Here is a 25817-nt window from a genome sequence, read left to right on the forward strand (position 1 = left end):
TTTAATTCAATTTTAATCAAGGAACTTTACATAACTATCTTGATCTAAGGATCTCACGAACGAACGAACTTGTGAGCGACTGAATATTTATTTAGTGTGATAGTTACAAGTTCTTAATTATTACATTACGCTTGATATTATGACTGGACATTTATCTATCCTGCATATGTAAATAAACTTTCCGTCACCTCCCTGGAGGGGTATCATTCCCCTGTGCATCGCATGTTTGGTGAAGCACCACAAATCTCCAGGATACTAACTTCCATCCAATGACTCGGCGTGATGCATTTTACTTATACATGAAGAAACAAAATAATATCAGGAGGGCTTAACTTCACTCTATGAAGTTGTGAGATAGCAAAGACTTTCGAGAAATCAACACAAGGGCAATGTTAATACCCTATTTCATATCCCCCAAAATTTATGTTCGGGTTACGTATTACGCTAGTGTAATGTTCACACATTTCAAAAGGTGGTGGCCAAGGCTAGTGAAATTGTCTTATGTTAAGTTTTTAAAAAGTTCTTGCGATCATGTTAAATTTTGTATTGCTATACTGTGATTGGAAACATATTGCTCCTCTATACTGTTGGTGTGTAGAGGACATAACATGTTAAGAAAATTCCTTGGTCATTACAGTATTCGTAATTGATATTTTTGAATATTCATTTTGTAAATGTCTTCCGCATATCTTTTTCACATTTTTACTCATAATTTACACGTCTGTATTATAATTCATTCCTTATTGTATGAAACATATTTATCGTATATCCTATTTGACCTTAGGTATGATTAGCATTGCTGTTCCTTGAGACAGTACCAAATTTTACATTTTTCTTAACTCGTTTCTCTCTACCTAATATTTTGTTTTCTGCACTCTTAGGCAAATAGTGTATTTGGATGATCTTCTTGACGATTTCCCCCATGCACTTTTAATCTGATGTTGTTTCACCAACCTGGGAAGATGACATACGCCCTTCTTACCTTCATCGTCTTCTCACTGGCCCCTCCCCTATCCTTCCTGATTGAATTGACCAGTCGGTATATTAATAGCTCGTCACCATAGCAACGGCGAAACATACCTATCATGCTCATTGCTACCTGTAGATCTTCAGAGGTTCATAGAACGGTGTCTGAGATTCTGTCTATACATAGGGTTGTTTTCTGAATCATACCTATTTCCAGTTCATAGAATCACGATAGAATGGTACAGGCACATGAGGTTGTGTCCATACGAATGATGTTCCCCAAGTCCTGTGCCTATTCCGAGATAGGTTCATAGAATAGGGTATAATAATAATAATAATAATAATAATAATAATAATAATAATAATAATAATAATAATAATAATAATAATAATAATAATAATAATAATAATAATAATAATAATAATAATAATAATAGCCTAATAGTCCACTCCAAAATTTATTAAACCGAAACGGAAATTCTTTTTGCCCAATTGATCGTGAGGACTGAGGCTGTGTCTGCACGTATGGATGTCTCCCGCACCATACCTGTACCAACTTTTAGAACTTTGAGGGGGTTATTGAATGGTGTGTGGGGTTGTGTCCATACGAAGGTTGTTACCCGATTCATACATCTTCCAACCTGTAGATCTCTGAAAGGTTCTTATAATCAATGTGTGTGGCTGTGTTCATGCCAATATTGTTTTCCGATTTCTTCCTATTCCTACCTGTACATCCCATAGAGTTTCATAGAATGATGTATGGGATATTGTCTATACGTAGGTTGTTCCCAGTTTTATACTTAGATTACAGAGAGGTAGATGCAGATTTGTTTTCTCTATTAGGTAAGGTACACCATACCGCTTTGTAGGGAGGGGGGGGGGGGGTGGAGCAAACACCGGTTGAGTAACCCATCCCGCCACCGCCCCATCGAACAGTGCCAATGGTCATTGTCTCTATCTTTTAAATACGCCTATGGCTATGTACAGTTAACAAATAAATTATTAATATCCTTACCAAGTATTTGTAATTTTTGAAGTATGTGAAATACTGATTTGTCCCGACTTATGTGTCTTGAGAACGTGACATATCAAAGATAACATCTAAAAGGCCATAATTTTACCATGCAGTTCAGCATTCTTGATTTACGGTACACACAAAACGCATCAAATTCAAAAGGGGTATAATTAATTTTAGTTGTAAACTACATGGTACTCTTCAAGTTCAAGATTGTCTTCCAGACGATGTGACAAAGATGGCCATTGTGTGTCATCGAGGGACCACCCATCTTCCTTCCTTCTTTCCCGTCTATTGTCTTAGCTTTGACAATTATTTTCGGACTATCTGAATTTGAAGGGATAAGTGCCCTATGACAGAGGGGATGTAGTTAATCTCTCTCTGTCTCTCCTGGCAAATGCCATCACGGTGGTAGTACTTTGTTGTACTGACATATCTGACAAACAGGTCACAACTGAACTTGTTCGTTGCAATATAAAGAAATATTTTAATGCAAATTAAGGGTTGACCTAATTCAAGTTTTAAGAAGTCTGCAGGAACAATTTGACACTTCAACGCAATTCGATAAAGCATTGGGCCAAGCTTAGATTAGGAGCAGCATTAGAAGAGAGCCTTTATGGTGTGCGGTAGACCGCCCGGATGTAATAGGTACACATGTAGGGTAGTAATAATTTCAGTGATCCCCATTAATAGCAATAATGACAACACTAAGATTAATAGTAATATTTATATTAATAACTACAATAATTATATTGATGGTAATTATAATAACGATAAAAATAATATTAGTAATAGTAATAACAACAAGATAATTTTAAAGAGACGCCGAACCCACTGTAACTCAAATGCTCAAGGCGGATTGGTGCAAAAGATAAAATCACACAAATGCTTCTGCATTATACACAAAAAGAATAACCGGCGTATTAAATGTTAAACTGAAAGAGAACGATTAATGATGTGCCAAATTAAAACAGATACGTGATAAACAGATACTGATGTTGCTCCCTTTGGTAAATAAAACACGATTAATACTAACAGTATAACCAGTTTGATGTATTTCAGAATAATAATTTTCAACCATGTTTTCCTTCTAACGCTCTACAGCACAAGGTGCAGTAATCATTAATACGAAGCCAGGTAATGGTCCCTTCCAGATTGGAGCAAACATCAAACTAACTTGCAGAGATACATCCACAGTGGTCGATTCATCCTCCTTTACATGGTATCATAATGAACTTCAGATGGTAGACAGTGGGGTAAGTAATCTTTAACCTTTAAACTTTAAAAGGCAGACAGACAAGACAGAAGAGTGAACAAATCACATATACTTTTAGTTATTTTGGATCGTTAACTGAGAGAGAAGTAAGCTTTTTATCAAATTAACGATGTCAATAATCGATTTTTATTTCGATAATATTACATTGGTTTAATAATTATTTTGATAATCCGTTTTTTTTGTTTGTGTGTGTTAAACTATTAATTTCTTGGTGAATACATTCTCGAAATGAGTACAACTGATTTATAAACAATTTTAATATCCTTAGTGGCTGAAGAAGAAACAGAAAGAAAGAAAAATTATACAACAGAATTTTTTTTGGAAGAAATAGTACCCAAGTGTATAAGAATCGCAGTGAGGACACATTGAGTCTCAAAGGGGATACTGGGAGGTTACGATAAGCATGAGTATTATACTGTCATCCAATATCACTTGATATTTATCAGGGGTTCTGTTTTACTTACCCTTTTTGCATAAGTTTATTAAGGAGTAAAACCTGTGAAACACGCCTTTTATCCTGATTTCGATTTGTTTCTATAGCAGCCTTAGCAGGTAAAAACTATAAAACAAAATCAATAGAACGATACTCCATCGACTTTTCAGTTCGTGGTCAGTTCCCACTGGAGATCTGAAATGCACATGTCGATGTGCCCAAAGAAATCCTAAAACAAATAAATGATGTTTATAGACAAATTTTATTTCGATAACATAATATTGGTTGAATAATTGTGTTGTGTTAAATGAGTGTTGAGGAGTAAAGCCTGTGAAAAACGCCCCCCCCCCCCTCTGATTTTGATTTGTTTCTATTGCAGGTTAAGACAAAAAAGGCAGAAGCGATAGAGCGATACTCCATCGACATCTCAGTTCGGGGTCAGTTCACCCTGGAGATTACCAATGCACATGTAGATGACGCAGGACCTTGGAAATGCAAAGTGCAGACCAATGGCATTACTACACAAGCGATAGCACAATTACGCATTGGTGGTAAGTTTATCATATTGTTTTGATCTGCTTTTTTGAATCTACTAAGTAATAACAAGTTCAGCTACATGGGAATAGACTTTTAAAAAAATGTTTCCTTTAAGGGGGTATCTCACTGAGTGGCGAATATAGCGAGTTGGGGTTTCGCCAGGGTTCGTAAAAGGTCCTAAAAAAGAAATAAATAGTGGCAAAGGATTGGCAAATAGCTGCTAATCTTCGCTAATACTGTCGCTAACATTTGCTTACAGTTGCTAATAGTCGCCAACTGCCAAAATTTGCAACGTTCGTAAAGGGCCTATCTCACTGAGCAGCGAATGCTTGCGAACGTTGCGAATTTGGATTCGCCAACTTTTCTGACGAATGTTGGCGAAAATCAGCGACATTAAGTGACGTTTAGCGACAATTAGCAACATTTGAGCGAATGTCTCCGAAAGTGTTTGCGAAAGGCAGTTGGCGACTATTAGCGAGTGTAAACAAATGTTAGCGACAACTTTTGCGAAGATTAGCAACTATTTGCCAATCCTTTGCCACTATTTGTGAACGTTTGAGACCTTTTGCTAACTACTGGTACTCAATGGGTCGATTTTATAAAGGAACCATATGGTAACGTGGTCGCTAGTTTTGGCGAAACACAGAGAACTGACGAAAACAAAGAGCAAAACCGTTTAACAACCGTTTGCAAAGGCTTACGACTGTTTTGCAAACGCTAACGACTGTTTTGCGAACGCCTGCGACTGTTTGCGGAAAAATAAATTCGCAAAGAATTTTTGAACATGTTCAAAATTTCTTTGCGACAAGAAAAACTGTTTACAGCAAAGGAAACTGTTTGCGATCTTTCTTGTAACCTTTTACAACATTTTACAACTCTGGCGAAACCCCAAATTCAATATTGAAGGGATGTATCACTAGATGGTGTTAACATTAATCGGCGATAATCGGGTGAAAAGCGTTTGCGACTTTTTTTCCTAGCATAGAAGGTCCATGCTCCTTCAATGCATGTAAGTATCAGGCGAAATATTTGTAAGAGGGAAGTGGTTGTTCGTAAGGTGTATAGTTGACAAATTTGCCTTAAAAATACATCAAGGAAGTTTTGTTTAATTTCTAGGGGGTTTATAGGTATTTGGGATAATTGAGTCTTTGGCAGGGTTGCTTTACCTTCGAAATACGAGATCGCAGTACTGGTGTAAGGCTCGTACCTTATAGGCATACACAAGTATTGCGATTATTCTGAATGATATAGCGGCAAACACACAGATGCTTTCAAATAAAACTAATGCATTCTATCAAACCGATAACTAATATTAGAACTTTATCGTTTGTTTGATTGTTTGTTAGTTAGCGTTTTTGTTTCCTTGTTTGTTTCAGGACAAATTAATGTAAAGTTAGAAATATAGCCTGCATGAAACTGTTATGATCTGGATTGTCAGAAAGAAAGGGAGAGTACAACAAGACTAAACTTAAAAATGGCAAATGTTTCCCTGACATAACACCCTTAACATTAATAACGTTTTTCAGGGGAGGAGGGGGTCGCCCTCTTTATCTAAATATGAAAACGAGTGTAAAAAAGTAATGCTTAAAATGGCATAGTATAGTAATGGCACATAGTACACATTATTTATGTGTTCTCTAAGAGGAGAGGATGGAGAATGAGGGGTGGGAGGGAGTAACCCCCTCTATTTTATTACAGGAAGGTCTACATTCACGAGGGTGAGGTAACATGTTATGGATAAGAGCAAACGTGTTCCCTAGCTGCTTACGTACTACCGGTCTTTCTGAATCGTGTGCCAAGGGGAGAGCGCCAGACACGTTTCGAAATCTGTCCCCTGTTTGGTTGTTAAGTTAAGTGCCTGGAGCTAAAAGGAAAAGCACGAAGGAAAGAAAGATACAGATCAGAATGAAACCCTGGGATACTAGACTAGAACATAACCACAATGCAATATACACGCCAGATACAGCGAACAACTATGCAAGCGATATAACTGACAGTCATAGGCCATAATAATATATTTAAGTTTATACACGCTATCTAGCAGAGAACGTTTACATTCCTAGTATCTGAATACATCTGACTACATATTAGTCGTCAGTATGCAACTTGAAAATAGTTGTTGCTAAGTCGGACAAACATTGTGGCTTGACCTATCCCTAACAACACTTAATGTATGAACTAAGTCTCGGGACTGGGAACCACGAGCTACCGGGTTCGAATCTCGCCGCATATTTGGCAAGACATTAATCTGCATTTGCCACGATCCACCCAGTTGTAGTAAATGGGTACCTGGTATGATTTAGTCCTTGAATACAGTAAGCGCTATGGGCGGAATAATACTATGTGAAGTCCTTTGGAAGCGTACACAGAGGTTACATCATAATGTGTTATGCGCTATACCAGAAAAGCATATTATTATTCTCATTATGAGGAAGAAACGGAGGCCCTTATCCATATGCACGGATCAATTTTGACTAGGATATATACCAAAATTGTAACAGGTAAGGCGCTTTAATCCGTGCCCTTAAACCTTTCCCTTCACAGATCATCCATGATATTCCGGTAGATTAAGAGAAGGTTTATGATGAATGTTTGTCGTTGGTGAATCACATTGTAGGTCATGATGACATCTTAAGGGATCTCATGCAAAGTGGTATTAGACTCATTCCGTGACACATAGTTCCTACACGTCATACGTTCGCTCATGGAATGTATTTCATGTGAGATTAAGAAGATCCCTATTTGACAGGAGATTAACGAATGACCCCGTAGAGGTCGGTCAAGTAAAGGCAATCTCGAAGGCTGAAGAGTTTATTCTACACTTTTGGATTGCAGGAAATAGCAAGTACCACAATTAGAAGACACATAGAAGTAGCGATACTTTGATGATATGTCATGATAACGAGAGTGATTCTGTACCCTTGCTCAGTCAAATAGCAAAATACATGGTAATGATTTCATGACATGCCACATTACGTGTGTATGTGTAATATCTGGGGACCGACTTTTAACGTCACCATCCAAAAGACGTCACGTATTTTGTTCGTCAATTATACGACAATGTGAAGACAGGAAAGAAGTTTTAGGTGTATATATTTCAAATAAAGAAATACTGTATTACATAGAAATACACTATGTTTAGTGTATTTATTTACAACAGATGGTACTTCCTTTTAATGCATGTATCATGTTCTTGTTGCTCAAAAGGGTAACATTTTAGTAATAATGAATATTGATGGATGAAGCATTGTTCCTTTATTACAATATTTATTATTCTTTATTCCAAACACGACCTTTGCCAGAGTGTACTTTGATTGTTAAGCCAGAATTTAGACATAATGTTTGATATACAGTGCTGGATAGAATGATTGTGATTAACTAATCCCCTCGCATCAAAGTTCTAGAGATGAAATAAAACTGATTCAGCTGCTAGTGTAGACTTTGAAGGTTATTATGAGGATGTAATAACACACTACGGGAAATCCGCAAAAACAAGGGAAACCAACGATGCATTGTAAATTGATGAAATGCATGACAAAGTAGGGGAGAAACCTCTATTAATTATTGCTTAGTAAATAAATTTCAGGGTGTTGCATCAAGTTATACGAGACTTGATAATTGCGCGTTTGTAACATTTTTGAGATAATCATTACCACATTTTCCTAACATGAAATAGAAATACAACCATGCAAGCAATTTTTGTAAATTCCTAACAAAATTAGTGTCAGAGAATAGCCGGTGGATTAGGCTAGGCACATCGACGAGCTCTAAGTAATTGAAACAAATTATACATCTACAATATGAAATTGTAAATATATGCATGACATTTTTTGGGACGGTTGAAGTTTTATAAAATCAAAAAATAAATCATATATCATAGGCGCTATTAATCATTTTTCCCTTCATTTTTGTTACAGCCCCAGCCATTGCATACATGACACCTACAATCGCCACCACAATCGGTTCTACGGTTCGGTTAGAATGTAACGCAACTGGAGATCCGGAGCCGGCTATCTCTTGGAGGAGGTCAAATCCGGGTCAGCTTCTTCCCAGCGGTCGTCGGGTATCGGTAGGACCGGTGCTGTCAATAACAGTTTCATCGATATCAGATGGAGGAAGGTTCGTCTGTGATGCGAGGAACTCGTTAGCGGTCATCTCAAAACCAATGAGCTTGAATGTGAAACGTAAGTACCCTATGACCAAGGAGTTGCTATGAAGTACAAAATAAAACAATATAAGGGGAATATGCTATTTTCTAGAAATTAACCCAATATGATGGGTTTCCTACTGTCATGTTTTCATATTCCATCAATCATTTCCATGTAATCGCTACGGGTCAAGCAGCAGTAAGTAAAATCGTGCAATTTGCTTTTTGAAAAATATTTTAGGCCGTGCGCTTCAAGACGGCTGACGGCCTTTTACATCTAATCAACATTCATGAAGAAACAGGAAGCTTAATGCGTTTTAAAGAAATGTTTATTGTAAATAAAGTCTCATGCATCGCCACCCTCTTCCTCACATACACTCAATCGTGCACACACACATATACACACGCACACACACACACACCCCTCTCTCTCTATTGTCGTTTAAAAAAGTCATTTTCTGGTTTCGTAATTAATGAATTTGTCTTGTTGCATGGCGCGGTTGGTTACTCGTATTATTTTCAAATTATTTCCCAAAGAGAGTTTAACGATCATCCCTATGTCGCATTATGCATTTTATGAAAATCTGAGAAATATATGCCATACATTCAGCGTAAAGCCACTGTGTAATAATCTGTAGACAGATATTATCTCATCATCTTGAAACTGAAACCGAAGTATTAATTCCCTCTTGTATCAAACCTCAGATTTTCTTTTCAATGATAACTTTACTTTGCAGTCACGTACATATAGAAAGGGATCTTGTACTCTTGTAGTAATAAGATCATCAAATTAAAAGCCTTCAGCACAATTAATATGACTTCCATGACTGCTGTATCATTGTCACGTAGGGCATTTTAAACAATGTAATTAGATTGAATTCCGACCAGTAGCCGGGTTAGTATAAGATTTCTTGTGATCTTGTGATAGCATCTACATGTAGTCTTGATATCACATTTAATACCCAAGAGCAGTCGCAAAAAGATGAAAAAAAGTAATAGTAAAATAATATAATGACATTAAAGGGGGAGAGAGATACAAAAGAGGGTGATTATCATCATAATAGTCACGATTTTGAAGAAGGAGGAGGAAATTAGAAGGAAAAAAGCAAAATAAAAGAAGTTCAAGAATGAATATTATTAATACCTTCAAATGACAATGAAGAAGATGATGATAGTGATGATAATGATGATAACAATAATAATAATGATAGGCAGAACAATATGAAGAAGAAGAGAACAACAAACAGGAGGAGGAGGAAGGAAGGGGGGGGGGACATTTTCAAAGGGTATAGTTAACGTATTTAAAGCAGTTAATGTTTTGTTAAATGTATTGTTGCATTAACGGAGTCCTTTTAAATGTCGCTTCCTCCTTACACTTCCCTCCATTATGACAAGGATTGTATAGACAAGTGAAGGTAGCAATATATGCCGGTTCAAATGTATTGCGGTCTTGTAGTCATTTTGTTCGAGTCAATATTGGTGATTGTTCAATAAAGTTTGATTGCTGCTTTCAATATCTTATTAAAAAAAACCTGTTCCTCAAATACTACAATCTAATCAATTTTAAGACAATAATTTATCCAAATATAATTATTTCGGTCCTCTTCCTTGAAAGAAGGGGAATTCTATCGCAGTAGATTTCTGGTTCTAGTACTTCTTGAAAAAAAGTTTCTCTCGACAAATGAAAAGCTTGTCTGATGCTTGCCTGGCATAACAACAATTATTGTATGCACAGTGAATTATATCCATATAGATACCATGGTGTATAGCAGATCAATTTAATAGTTGCTAACCACGAGTTCGGGAGAGAATCATGCATGAATGGACCTGTTAACTAAATTTACGGACACTTCTTGAAGAAGGTTTCTCTTTACGACTCGAAAGCTTGCTAGAGGCTGGACAGGCAGCAAAATCTAATGTATGCAAAGTGGATTCCATCTGCCATGTCGATAAATATGCTACTGTATATAGCAGGTGACTTAAATAGATCGTAATCAGGGCCGGATTCTGGAAAGAAACATGCATAAATTGAAATACATTTATAGTAAACAGGCGGGTAAACAGGTCACAGGTCTATTGAAAAGATAACGCTTCCTGGAGCAATTAACTCCAAATGTAAAACAATTGACCTACACAGTGTCTCACAAGACAATAACTCCCATGACTTTAGACCACCAGCTGTTTACAGGCCGCCCTTGCATCCAGAGCGTTAGGAAATCAAGCAATTAGTACAGGAAACATACAATGTGATCGCATCGCGAGCGACACGTTGAGCCGCATTCACATGTGACGAGAGAAACCGCCTCAAATGGCCGAAATACAACCATTTGGCTTTTCAACGGTCAAGTTTCTTGTAAAATTCTGGCAGGTATAAGTTTAAAAAGTCTCCGCGCTCAACAAGGCCATCATAATTTTAAGCGATCATTTTTGCCTACGGATTTGAAAAACATAATTTAATCAGGTTCAATTTATATTCAAGGTCTATCTGATGTCATTTTTAAATCATTGATGTTCATGTAAAATCTCTGGACAAAAATCTCTAAAAAACCGAAGAAATTTGCCCTATTCTGGCAGAACCCATGTTCTAAGTATTTGTCGTTTATCTTGATTATCTTGAGTTAATATCACGAAGTAAGGAAGCATGCGTCACGGTGTGGGACAGGCGTACTCCACCCTCCGTCTGTGGTCTATCTTGTTCTGATTTCCTTGACCCCCTTTCGTGGGTGTTAGGGACTCTCTTACAACCTGTAGTACTGTCTGGCTGGTATTAAGTTGATATTAAGTGCTTATGACAGGGAGGTTTGAACGATTTTAAAAACTAGCTTCAACATGCTCATCATGTCAATACAGGCGGAGCGTGTGGTATCGGCTTCGTATTATATCGACAAAAACTCATGCATCTTGACTTGTAATGCGATGAACAAAATTGAAAATCATCGCATTTTTGTTGAGCATATTAAGAGTCATATAAATAGTACCATCGTTTACCCCATGGTCATGGTGATTAATAATTACAATAATAAGGATACGCCCTCCCCCCCCCCCCCCCCCCCCCGACTTTGAAATTACCAACGTTGAAATCACCTCAGATTCGGGCAACTGTCACCTCATAACTTTTAATATGCAAAAAAAAAATAACATGTTCGGGCAATAATGGCATGGTCAGTACTAATCCCCCTTTCATAATGTACTAGTTCGCCGAAATTATTAGTCAAAAAGTCAATCCATAAATTGTGTTTTGTACATGAAGCGTCAACAGCTGGCTTAGGGCTGCGTTAGCCACTGGCGCGGTGTTCCTTACGCTGTGTGAGACTGACGTAAAGGAAAAGGAAAGAAATGAGTAGTTTATTGCATTCCCCTCCCCCTACGAGCACTTGAGTGAGTCGCTAAGGTAATAACGCAATCAGGTAGACGCCTCGTGTGCAACGAGCATTATGATTATTTTTTTGTGGGTACAATAACAATTTCTGGTCTTCTTTATTTCCTCATAATAATATTTACATCTTCACATTTTCAGCATTTGCCTCAATTTCTAGAGGGATATACAAGGCTTTCTACGTGAAATATTTTCTTCTATGTGTAAACGATAATTTAAGAGGTAAAACAAAATATGAAGAGGGCTCTGTTTTGTTTATAATGACGATTATAACGATTATAATGATGGTTACTGTGTTTTTCTTTCTTTAATTTACACTTCGTCATCATTCGCAGTAGAGAGTTATGCAATGATTCATAATTGTAGTTCTACAAGTCATTGTCTGTCAACGATGTTTCCTTTATGCAGCCACGCGGGTCACATCGATATTCATGTGTTCTATATATAGTTGATAGTCTATATGAAGATGATTATTTTTAGCAATCACCATCGGGGGTATTTAATGACGCCGCTTCCACTGTAAATCAAGGTCAACGAACTTCGTTGCGCGTATAAATATTCGTCTACAATTATTATTCTTTTTAAGTGATTTTTGTTCAATGTTTTATTAAGCAGGACAGCAGATGGCTTAGAAATTTCTTTCACCTTATTCTCCTTTCCTTTCCACAATATGCAGTCAATAAATGTTAAAAGTCCCTTTTTATGGATTTTTGTGAATCACAAATATATACAGGTGAAATAATGGAACCTTTCATGTGTAGTCATGATTATGTATGATAGAGGAGGCGCCATGGTTCAGTGGTAGAGCAGAAGTCTCGCAACCAGGAGGTCTCGGGTTCAAAACCAAGTCAATGCGCTCATGCCCTTTGGTAGGGCACCAATCGTCATTACCAAGTCACTCGGAGAGGGCAGACAGCCGTCAGTCTCTCGGTTGTTTACTCACAGGTATATACATAATTTCAAAACAGTCGAGTCAAACAATCATCGATCATCATCATAGTTAAATAAGTTAAAAACATGACAGATAATTGCCATTTCTCCGTTCATATACCCGACAGATGCACCATTCCTTCAGACGGATCGTTCAGACGCACATGTGTACGCCTACCACTCTCGGATGGTGAACATGACATGTGCATGGAGTGGTTTCCCGCCACCTTTCATTACGTGGACAATAAATGGGAGATCGGTCACGAGAAGAGCTAGTCGACAATACCAAGATGGTGTTAGCACCTTATCGGTAAGCACGTGTTAATAACAGCATTTCAACTACAACAATAGACACACACACAAACTTACACTAGACCTTCTCGGGATCAAGGATTACACCAGAGTGCTCACCAAAATCTTACCCGTGTGCGGTTCTAAAAGACCTTTCTTTTGGAGGATGGGGGAGCTCGTGGGTTCTTGCATTAATAAAACAAAAATAGTGGTGTCTATTCTCCAAAATAGCTTTACAAGTGCTACTTCGTCTGAATTCTCCTATTATTTGGAGTGGATTCAACTCCAGAAAAAGAGACTCCTATGTGGCTCCCGAAAGATTGGATTCTACACCTATCCATTAAGATTAGCCATGTTTTATCATGAATACCTAACACATTATTTTTACCCCCAATTTCATCAACTACAAGGCAACGACAAAAGGTGCACGGCATGTATACTATTATTCCCCTGCCGTGAAAAAGTTTGGGGCCATATGTTTTCCTCTGGACAGCACAGGTATCTTGTCTTGTCCTGTGTTTTGTATTTTTAGCTCGTCTAATTGTTAGTATCCTGGTCATTGCTGTTATGACTGGTCATTCCCGAGTGGTTAAACCTTCTGGCCTTCAGTTATACATGCCCAGTTAGCACATGGTACATGACCCCCAGATAGATCTTTTAAAGATAGAGACGTCCCAGTTTGTGCATTTTAGAATAATCAGTACCAAATTTAATCGATGTGCTTCATGAATACCTTTTGGTTGCACTTTTGAGAAGAATACTCCACATGTGTTTCATAAAATGTACCGTCGGCATGGTCGGTGCAAAAATGGTAATAGGGAGTAAATTGCATTGAGCAGGTCACTCTGGTCTTCTCTTCTTCTTCTCGTGTTTGAGCCAAATCGTCCTTTACGCATTTCTTCTGAATCATGAATGATATTTCGGTCGTTAGTAGGCCTATACTTTCTATAAGTTTCATAACAATAGTGAAGATTCAGTTCTTGTTCATGATTTAACGTCTTTAATAACATAACACTCCTTCCAAGGGAGGATATTAATTACATTGCACACTGTCCGTAACGTAGCGCTCAGTGTTTTCAAGTGGTATATCCTACCAAGTACCCACTTACCTGCGTCGGGTGAGGCAAATAAAGATTAAATGACAAATGTAGATATATATATATATATATATATATATATATATATATAGGCCTAATGAAGCATTGATCTTGTGATGTTTTTCATGCAGATAACGCCCCAAGGCAGAGACTTCGGGACCTACAGGTGTCATGCGTCGAATAAACTGGGAAGAAGCCAACACGCCATTGTCCTTTCAAGAGCAGGTATGTACGAACATGACGCAGCGGAGGTCCAGGTATAATAATAATAATAAGTGTAATTTTATACGAGATTTGTGAGGCGCAGAATCCACTTCAAAATCAAATGCCCCAGGAAAGCTTGTGAAAATAGTAATAATATTGCTCAAGGCGCTCCACCTATTAACCCGGCTCTGCTAGGCAGCCGAATTCGGCGCTCACAGCATTCAAGGAATTCCTTTCTACCGGTACCCATTTAACACCTGGGGCAGACGTAACTTAATATCTTGCCAAAGGACATTAGTGCCGTGGCGGAACTCGAACCGCGGACCCTGTGATCCACAGTCCAACATCACAAAAGCGAAACAGAAAGAAAGGAAAGAGGTCGCTTCATAAAAACAACTGCATTATGAACACAGGAAGAGAAGGAAGATAGAACATACACAAATGACCGAACAATTAATTATATATATGCCGAATTTAACAGATACGTTTTAAGAATATTTGTAAACACTTTAACTGATCTGCTATTACGAATCCCTCAGGGAGCGCATTCCACAGCGACGGCCCTGCATGCGCAAAGGTTTTTGGACAGAATGTAATTATCTCAAGTGATATTTTACTATGGAGCAGAGCAAAGTATAATGGGGGCAGGGGACTCAAGCATCATTAAAGAGTGGGGGCACCGGTCTCATTGCGTAACTGATTAAATGACTTTAAAAGGCCGTCGAAAAGGAGAAGCAGGTTTTTAGGAGAGATCCTATCGTCGACTGCCTGCATGAAAGCCATAACTGCTAATAGTTAAGCCATTTTCTGACCTGTTCTTTAATAACAAGATCGAGTATGCGATCTATATTCCTGGATGCAAGCCGACATTTCTTTGCAAATTGAAATTACTCTCAGGAAGCCTAACATTCCATGGCCGTTGGGGCTGCATAGCCACACGGCCTTCTTGCGGTCTAGCTGACTCTATCTTCTTCTTCGCACGTTCCCTCTTTTTTCTCTAGTTTTGTTATATTCCATTGTTCCCTTAATTGTCACCTTTCTCCATTTTCCCCCATTCCATTTCCATGGGAGTGCCCCCGTGTCCCTTTAGCTACGCCCTCGAAGGACATCATTCTATGGCCCCTTGCCAGTAGTACATTGAAATTATTGTTCACCGTCCATTGCCCTCGGCTTGTGACGTAACAAAGAGAGTTTTGCAGAGTTGTCAATCCATAGTAATTATTGTGTGAGAAGGGAGGTACATGTAGATGCCCCGAATTTCATTTCTTTCTTTTTATCCGTTTTTCTTCATGTATTCATTCATTCATGCATGTTTTTTGAATTCATGTATTTTCAATTATCAATGTTTTTATCCATACATTAATTTATTAATTTATCAATTCATTTATTTAGTTACGTTTTCATCTATTTATTCATCAACTTACTTTGTTAGTTCTTATTTTCCATTAGGCACTGCCATTTAAGCCAACAAAATATATTTTAGTGGACTACTTTCTAAAGAACCCCTATAACTACGTGCAGTATGAAGTCTGATGAAAGAGGGAGAGAGAGAGAAAGGGAGGGAGGCATAGAGAGAGAGAGAGGGGAGAGAAAGAGAGAGAGAGAGAGAGAGAATGAAACTAACGTTAGAAAGTCTAATTTTTTCCAAATGTCTAAGAAGCTAAGACAAACTAATTGCCTTCTTCTTTCGTATCTATTATCCTTGTTTGAATTATGTTCAACCAACTTATTCTGAATAGAAACTCTTTCCCCTTGTGTTACCGCTAGATTATCCAGCTCATACACGCAAGTAGATGTGGATTGTAGATCTGGGACCTGTTTCACAAAGCCTCTTTTCAATGACAAATGACAAAAACCAGTGACAAATCTGCCGATAACCAATCAGAAGCAAGGATTTCAGTAGCTTATAACAAAATCTGTTATTTGTCACTGATGACAAGTATAGTGAAACGTCCCCCTGATATAGATATGAGTCTGCATAACATAAGGAACACGATTGGACATTATACTGTATTGGAAACCGGCCCTTCCACCTTTTTGCAGAAAGATACTTAAGAGAATGAACATGATCAGTGAGTGATGCTCCCTTAGGAACCTGCCTGTATCCTACATGTACTAAATATAACATGTAATGTAGTCTGTCAGCTACTTGAAAGATATTCACAACATGTACAAAAAGCTCCTAACTCTTAACAGAAAGTAAAGGATGCAGTATACTTCACATGAACTCACATGAGACATGTTTAAAGCGCTGATGTGCAAGTCCCAGACACATCTTTCTGATAGCTATCCTTGTTAATAATGATAAGTCAAATTATTTACCTAACAAGAGGTTTAAGAAAGATTTGCTAAGCATAAACCCTTTCACAAAATATTGACGACATAAATGTTCGGGCCATAGGTCATTACCATTGGAAGCGTCATAAACCACATTCCTACAAATCTAAAACCATAGTCACACCGTCAAAAGTACTCCACACCTACCGATTGTTGCTCATTCGACCTTGTTCTGGGTTGGAGGGTTGTTATCATTGATGTGCTCGAGATATGAGCCATGTTGATAAAAATATGGATATTTTATAGCGCCGGTATCCACCAGGCTCTGCCGCTAATGGCGCTGCACATATTACAATCACGAACATATACTTTTCTTAATATAAGTACAGTGATGATGAATTGTTTTACAGAATTTAAAAGTAATAATGAGAAATATTTTTTGTTTTCAGATCCACCTCCCGTTCCCCGGCATGTTCGGCCTGGTATGATAACAGACACCACTATTCAGATCTTACTCGATCCCCCTCACGTGACAGCCCGGGGATTCCCCCTCCTATACTATCAGGTGACCTATCACCCAGTCATGATGGGCAATCTACGTCAGAGTCGTCCAGCTCAGTTCCTACTAAATGAGGTCCAGGAGGAAGAAGGACCAGCCCTGATCAGGCAGGACTTCCCACAGGAAAGGCAGCTTTACGAGACTGGGAATGGGGTCCAGGACCAGGCTGGGCCACTCGACCAGATCCAACAACCTTATGTGTCACCCCAGGTGCAAGTTAGACGATTTGATATTGGTAAGAATTGTAATATTGGACCGGTTTCATTTAAAAAGGAAATGTATCTCCCGGTTTTAATAGTAGGTGGATTAAGCTTTTATTCTTGATTTCTCCTGGCAAAACACTTTTCTGACTGTAACCATCAATAGCCAACAGTCAACAAATTGCCCATCAATTTACCAAATTTTATTACCCAAGTTTGAAATAATCATTCAAGGAACTTTAACAAAATAATTTAACAACTGGTGTTTATAATTTTTTGTGGCATGAATTTGCGACAGGAGCTTTTTTTTAGAAGAGCATGCTTTTACTGTATGTTTGGGGCAGTGAATATAACTGTCCGATATATCAACAACAAAAAAGGTTAACTTTTTACACCTGGAAAGTCATGCTTCATTCTGATATTTTCCTGACGCTCCTTTGTATTTTTTTGTCTCTAGGAAACAGCTTGGTCCTGACTCATCTTCGGCCCCTTACGACCTACCTCATCCGAATATCCGCTGGCAATGCTGCCGGTCATGGTAACTTCTCCGAGCTACGAATCGCTACAGGTATGTAAATACTGCAGTAAACGACTTACTATCCCCATGTTGCCACTGATTCCGTGAAGTGTATACTGTACTGATTGTGTCGATTTTGTCAATTACGCAATTGAAATGTTGAATGTGACCTGTCATAAAGCTGTTAGTAAGTTACACATGACTTTACGAATGACTTAAATATGAAATGCCAAATGGGATGCTCAATCATTTTTAACTGCATCAACTAAAGTTGAACTGTGCAGATGTAGATTAGCATTCGTATCATAACAAACATTTTTAATGAAAGTACATTTTTTTGCCATAATATAATTGAGATTATTGGAAATATAGTCACACTTTGTTAAAACATCAGGAGAAAATTTGGGCTTCCTATCTGGCAATTCATATTCAAGTCGCTAGTACAGTCATGTAAAACTTTACGAACAGCTTTATGAAACACCCCCCCCCCCCTGCTTTCATATATTTTCATTAGTAAACCCTTACTGTTCAGATCCTTGTAAATTGTAATTGAGTTCGAGTAGAATCCAATGTGAAACTGTGTTTGTTTCTTGAATAACATTTGACGTGACAGAAATTATAACTTGGAAACGTAAGATGCATGCATGCCTGATAGATAATCCTCCTTTCTAACCACTAGCACTCCTAATAAACTGATATAAAAATAAGTTTCTTGTCTATTTGGCAGCACAATTTTGCCATCGAACAGTGCGCCCTCCACATTTTGATATTAATCTAGCAAATTCTGTATACAAAAGAAAATGTGCTAAATCATATATTTGAAAAAAGATGTCTGTACCCATTTTTGTGAATATGAAGAAAAATTTGGTAACATTTGAATATGGTCAAATTCTGTAGAGAAAAAAAACAACGTGCGATAATTAACAAATTACATTAAAAGAATTTGTTGCAAAAAAACACATGCCACACAATCACAGAAGTAATATTCGCGCAACTTATTTACATAATAATTTATAATTACTTATTCTGCAAATATTTTTAGGTCTCAATATCTATTTCTTCTTACACTAATGTTTTCATTGATACTTTTTGCTAATTCTCAGGTAAAACCTTTATCTTTTTTTTACGGGATAATCTTTGTTGACCATGGGAAACCGAGAATTTGACAAAAGAAGTCTTTGGATTTATCATTATCATCATCATCACTATTATCATCGTTATCATGATTGTTATGATGATGATACTGATTATGATGATGCTGATGCTGATTATGAATTATTCGAGGTTCCAAAAATACAATACAATGAAGACATGAGATGTTCATTTATCAGATGTAAAGTAATAAACAAATTATCAGCTAGAGAATATTTCCCTTGGTAACAGACATCATGTAGCGGATATACTGGACTGTGATGACTGACTGTATTTGCTAGCAATTGTTTAGCACTAGATAAAAAATTTGATATCAAATGCTATGGCAGAATTTATATCAAAAAGTTGTATGGAAATAATATATAGATAGACAAGCGGTAGATAAGATTGCATGCGTACCGTATATGTTGTTTAGAATTCTAATTTATTGACGATTAGTTGTTTGCATCTCTTTTTGTCGTTTCTTGTAGCTCCATCGCATACCGTAGTTCGGGCATCGAACCTTTCTAATCCCCTAGCCGTACCCCTCCTCTCGACTGGTATACAACATTACTCATTTTGCATCAACATGTACATCAATTAACTACTATCATTGAAAAAAAGAAGATCTGAATAGTATTCCAAATGCTAGCAAAAATAGTAGGAATTGACACTACAGTCACCACGCTTAAAGCGGATTGATTTCTATTCAACATGATTATAGTTGCTAAATATATTACTCATTGCGGATATAGTATCGAAAATAATATCGCTAGTGACATTCGTCTGTCTCGCAATGTATGGTCAACAAGGGATCTAAAACATGCCTGCTTACAATATATTGTATCACCTGCCGAAGTATAGCAGCGGCACACGAAACGTCGTGATCTTTTAGATCCCCTGTTGACTATACATTTTGGGACAGACGAATGGCACTCGCGATATCATTTTCGATGATTATAGTTATACATCATGCCATTTACTTTTGTTATTTTCCGTAATTGTGTTTCTATTTTACCCGACTTTAATTGAAAAATTAATGGTGATTTAAAAATATCAAGTCGTCGTAAAGAATTGCATTTAAACACCAAAATGACAAATAATATATGAAAATCTTTTCATAAGAAAGGTTACTCTGCAGCAATAATTATTTCTCTTAGTAGGCTTATGGTTGCTTTAACGATATACCGACGTTTTGGCTCTATGAGAAAGATAGTTAACATAATTATCATTTTTGCACATCATTTCCCTTTGCACTTTTGCAGGCATTAACTCTGCACCATTAAGAATCATTTTTCTTTATTTCACTTTGATAGCATGAACTAATAAAACCCTTTCTCCATAAATTTACAGCATCTTTACATCATCTCATCTTGTCTACATTCCACTTGAGTCAACTAATTCACCTGACCCTAAAAGCTTGTTTTTGTTTCAGAACATTTTTACATTGTTGAGTATTGTTTGTTCTTTGTTTTGTCCTGTTATTACTGTACATTAATCTGTCTAATAGTCACCCAACTGTCGTCAGTGAAGTTTTGTTCAATTTTGTTTATTATTTTGTACTGTGACTCACTCACACTTACGTGATGAAATATTTCTAGTCTTGGATTCCGAGATGGATATATAATCGGAATCCATTTAGGTTTCAAACAGATTATATTGTCTACATTTAAACGTGTTTGACCAAAAGACGAACAGTCAACGCACAAACGAAAAAGTTACCTTTTCACATTCCCTTCTGTTTATAGATCATGATTTTTTTCCAAATAATGTCAAATTCTACGACCGAAGTAACCGTTTTTCTTCTTTATTTTGAATTCTTTTGACTACTCATGCAAAGTTTGAGTTTTAGATAACGATTCAGGCTTAAACCATCTTTGAAAGTGCAAGCTGCAATAAGTTTTTGTTTTTATTAATCTTCAGCTTTGTCATCAAAGGTTACTGACATCATGATTAAATATGTATTTCGAATTTTAACTTATATCTGGGACAATTTATCTCTTCATAAAATTTGAATTTCCCCATTTTACAATATGCTTTTGCTCATCTAAATTCTATATTGATATTGTGTCTACAATTGCCTACGTGAGTTTTTCATTTAATTGTTGATGAGTCTGTGATATATCTTTGTCTTTCATTCTTTTGTTCTCTTTTTCACTTCATTTCATTGAACGCTGACAGTAACGACCTAAAAAGATTAAACCAAGCAAAACATTTAAATCATACCATAAGGACGTGCTTTTGTTTTGAAATACCACGAAGTTATGTCAAACGTGATTTTCATCTATAATCAGGAATAAAGCAATTTTGGATGGAAAATACAAATATAATTACATGATACAAATTATATTTTGGTAACACTAACTGGGATAAACAAGGACGGAATTCGAAACTGTGCGATAAAATTTTCAATAAATATGAACAAGAATAGAGTGCATAACTTACATATGTTCAAAATAATGATGATAATTATCGATCTTTATGCAGCATCTGGCCAGCAACATCCAGTAAAACCTACATCGTTTCGAACGGCTGGGCCTACACGATCTATGATGACTTCTCCGCTTGCTCCTGCATCATACCCAATGCCTGGTACACACATTAAACTATTTTAATTCCTCGGGATTTATATCTGTTTCATATTTATATGCTATTTTTGAAAGACCAAACATATCAATTTAGGAGGCAAATTAATATGCGGGAGTTTTTATAACGTCTAAATAAAGCACTTTTAAAATAATATTCCTCCGCTGTTAAAGTGATATTACTCCGCTGTTCTTTATCATTCTTTTAGGAGGGAAACATTCTTGACAATAAGTTTTAAAAAGGTCTAAATACAGTAATTTCAAATACTCTATAACTTTTCAAGTTAACCATTTGGCCGCAAAAATAAAGTGACCCTGAACTTTTTAACAATAAAAGAAATATCCGATCATGATTAGGCCTACTTTGATTTATCTTGTTTCATTGTTAAAAACCTATCACTCTAGCCACAAATATCTCCCCGCATCATTTCCATATTATCACCATGAATTGTATTTCTATGCAACAATATAATTTAGTTTTGCTAGCAATATAAGTTTACATGTAGACGTGATAGTAAATAGTCACACATGCTCATATCATTACAGAAATATAGTAATCAATGTATGCAAATTGAAATGCATGTTAATTATGCTATTGCCTTTTAGTAGTAATGCTTTCTTCAGTAAGGCTTTCGATGACATTTTAGTTTTAATTTGTTGATATACTCTTGTCCGACTGTTCGGAAGTTAAACCTATTTTATCAGTCTTCAGCATGAATTCATCACATTTCTTTTTTAAATGCACCGCTCTCAACGATTCTAGCTAGCACCTCTGGTATTAGTTTACCGGTCACATCCAACATGGACCCCGATGTACGGGCGAGGAACCCCGGTAGGTATGACCCTTTTACCGCTCTACCAACCGTACCGGAGGGAGAGAAGAAGAAGAAGAAAGGGATGTCACCCTTCCCTATCATCGTAGGCGCCATCTTGGCCATGTTTCTCGGCGGTTTGCTGATCTTCTTTGCTTCATCAATGCCGCTACTGAAATGGCAGAAACGGCGCCAGCGAAATCCACCCGACGTGAGTTCCGTTGCCGACTTCTCATAAGTTGGAAATTTGACGAAGGGTTCCTTTCAGTTTTGATATAGAATAACAATAACAGTTGAAAGTCAGTGAAAACAATGCAAATAATTTTACATTATATGATACATTATTTGATCAAAGTAACATAATTCAGAACATGTTGAATAAAATACATTGAGTTCCACACTATGTTTAACTTTAATATATATCTCTGGACTGATATTATTATGTCCTAACCTTTTATATCAATATTTTGTTAAAGTGCTATAAGTATGTATGATATAGTTTCAAATACATTTTTATTGTATCATCGCTCTGATTAGTAGTCTGTAAAAGCGCTTGATAAGAACTAATTATAATTATTAATGTTAAATGCACAATTTGGTTTAGTCTTCGGCTTTTGAGTTGAGTGTTCTGTTCTTATCATGAATTAAAGATGTATCACATTTTATGCAAATAATAAAATAATAAAATAACTGTGAAGTCTGAAACATTAGGTAATGTGAATAACCCCTATTCAGCTCATACCATGACTATTTATTAACCATGTCCTGTTCTCATTACAGGAGATGGAAGAGGAACTGTATCGGTTTAGTGGGTCCATCTATAGCGAGTCTTCATCCATTCAGATGCGTCCTGTCAGTGTAGTGAATGTAAGCAAACAAATATCTTACCCACAAGGTCCGCAGTTCAAGTCCCGCCGTGGCACCAATGTCCATTTGCCATACTCGACCCAGGTGAGGTAAATGGGTACCTGGTAGGAGTATTCCTTGAAATGCACTGTGCGCCGATATCGGTAGCCGGAGCTGAAGCTAAGGGTAATAATCCCGAAGCTCTTTGGAAGCGCATATAGACTAAGTATCATGCACTATACAAGAATGGACTATCATTATTATTAATATAAACACAACAAAATAACTACGTGTGTGTCAAACAATGTACTGTTTGTGTTTACAATTTTCGTCCACTATTTTAGCTGTACATTAAAAGCCAACAAAATGTCGTTTTTATTTCCATTCGCAATTTTGATAACACAATAAGGATCCATTAATATACCTTGGGTGATTATATAAAAAGATAATAAGACGATAAATTAAAACAAAATGCCCCAAAAGCGTAACAAAAACATTACATAGGCCTATGTCAATTCTGTGTCGTGGTCGATTGGTTAAAGGCGCTTGACTGGAGATGTGAAGGTCGAGGGTTCGAATACCGACACAGTGTTTTCCAAAGAATAAGGTCGACTTTAAGTTGGTCTTAATTAACTACGGTAGGCCGTTCAAGCAACTATTTTCTCTCATCATTCACTGGCATTGGCTTCTCAAGGGACGTATCAATCGTGGTCACGAAATGTACATAATTTACCTTTTTTGATAGTTCATTATTGAAAGAAAAAAAATCATATCAAGGTCATAATTGAGAAACCAATGGAGAGAGCAACCTGTGGCATGATTGGCCTGCGAAAGTTAAATCCAATTTACAGTTGATCTTAGTCTTAGTGAAACACCCCTGGTATCTATTTTTAATGATGCATCTTCTGATATTTATTTCCTACTCAAGATGTTGTTTGAAGAGTATGAAAACATTTAACAATCGTCGTAGATTACATTCATGCATATATGCTATGGAAGATTCTAATTGGTATATCATTTAAACTACATAATTATACTATAATTTTGTCATAGTTTGCTTTGGTGTCTCTATAATTGATGTTGATAAGTGTTTGGCTAATTGTGTTCTTATTCTGACAATTCTTTAATTCATGATTAGTAGTTATATATAATGTTGGTGTTTTATTATTGTAAAGCGCATTCAAATTTTAAGTTAATTTTATCATCATCATTATTATTATTATCATTATCATTATCATCATGATTAAAAAAATGTGTTAATTTTATTTATTTGGCGTATACAAATTTGACACGACCCCACATTGAAATAGAGAAATGATCTTTGTATTTCATTTTCATTTCCCCTCTAGCATTATGAAACTGGCGTTCACTCTGGCTCTATGAGTTCGATGGGTAAAGAGTTTGAGTTCCCGCGGGAACGGTTAGTGATTGGAGCGGTGGTCGGGACCGGTTCTTTCGGGAAGGTTGTGCGTGGAGACGCTGAGGGGATCATCAAACCGGCCTGTAAGACTGTCGTCGCGATCAAAATGCTCAAAGGTACTCCACTTCCGTTAGGTTAGAATTAACTGGTTGACTTCTAAATTCCCTCATTCCCAATTAAATTGTTCTAATTCCCTCATTCCAAATTAAATTTATACCGGATTCATCCATTTCATTCCCATTATTAGGTAATAGACACTGTGAACATGACGGACAAAGAAAGAGGACAAAATATACAGTTCCTCAGGTAGACAATGGAACATCCCTTCACTGCTATTATATAAAAATGTGTAAAAAGGTGAATATGCATGTGACACCTGTTCTACACATTTTTACATAAGAGCAGTAAAAGGGGTGTTCCTTTATCTACCTGAGGAACTGTATATTTTGTCTTTCTTTGTCCGTCATGTTCATAGTGAGATTCACACAATCTGAATAGACCGGTTTACTAACATATTCAAATTTATGTATGTTTCTTACCTGGGGACCTAGTGACGAGTTATTCCATTAACCTGTTATTAATGAATGAACTACAATACTTGGAATCCAATCTGCTTACATTATTTGTTGCTATTTCGGGTAGCATTGGGCAAGCTTTAAATATGTTATGCTATGGTCACATTACCCAAAAGTAGCCTGCTCGGCGGCCGAGCGGCGAGTTTTTAACCAATTCTGCCCGCCGGCTGCCCGGCCACCGAGCGGCGGCCGCCCAGACACCGTTTGTTTTTAGGGCATCGCTCGGTCGCCGCTGAAGTTTTAGCGCGGAGTTAAAATTTGGGCGGTGCCTGCTCACTTTTCACTCGCCGCCCAAAATACGCTCGGTGCCTGGGCGGTCGCCGCCCGGGCACAGACCTAATCGCTGGGCGATGCCTAATTCCAGCAGCGACCGAGCAGGCTACTGATCGGTCAGTCGCTGCTCTGATTTGTGACCATAGCTTAAGTAAACTGGTTTATTAGACCTGCGAATTAAAGGTACCACTGTCCCATTTCCAGACCCAAAAAATGAAAAAGTTAAATTCCAACTGCATTTGAAAGATAATACTTATTTAGAACTTCCCTAAAAAAAGGTGGGGCTTGAAAATGTCTTCAAGTGGGAAAATAATGATTATTAGTTGTCAAATCGACTTTAGGGCTATAGA

At 37.1% G+C, this 25817-nt stretch overlaps 1 protein-coding gene across 6 annotated transcripts in view; it reads left to right on the forward strand.

Moving 5' to 3' along the window:
- The window catches only part of LOC586619 (uncharacterized), a 61631-nt gene that overhangs the window by 26539 nt on the left and 9275 nt on the right, over positions 1-25817 (forward strand). Inside the window, 13 exon segments of one of the 6 annotated variants that reach the window (NM_001281756.1) lie at positions 1722-1809; positions 3086-3237; positions 4070-4241; positions 8145-8411; positions 12809-12990; positions 14200-14293; positions 16999-17343; positions 17766-17876; positions 19448-19516; positions 21444-21548; positions 22305-22564; positions 23134-23220; positions 24549-24753. In NM_001281756.1, coding sequence (NP_001268685.1) covers positions 1722-1809; positions 3086-3237; positions 4070-4241; positions 8145-8411; positions 12809-12990; positions 14200-14293; positions 16999-17343; positions 17766-17876; positions 19448-19516; positions 21444-21548; positions 22305-22564; positions 23134-23220; positions 24549-24753 — 2137 coding nt within the window. 6 annotated transcript variants of the gene reach the window in all.

The sequence above is a fragment of the Strongylocentrotus purpuratus genome, unplaced genomic scaffold, assembly GCF_000002235.5.
Source record: "Strongylocentrotus purpuratus isolate Spur 01 unplaced genomic scaffold, Spur_5.0 spur5_scaffold_1, whole genome shotgun sequence".
In the NCBI taxonomy this organism is placed as follows: Eukaryota; Metazoa; Echinodermata; class Echinoidea; order Camarodonta; family Strongylocentrotidae; genus Strongylocentrotus; species Strongylocentrotus purpuratus.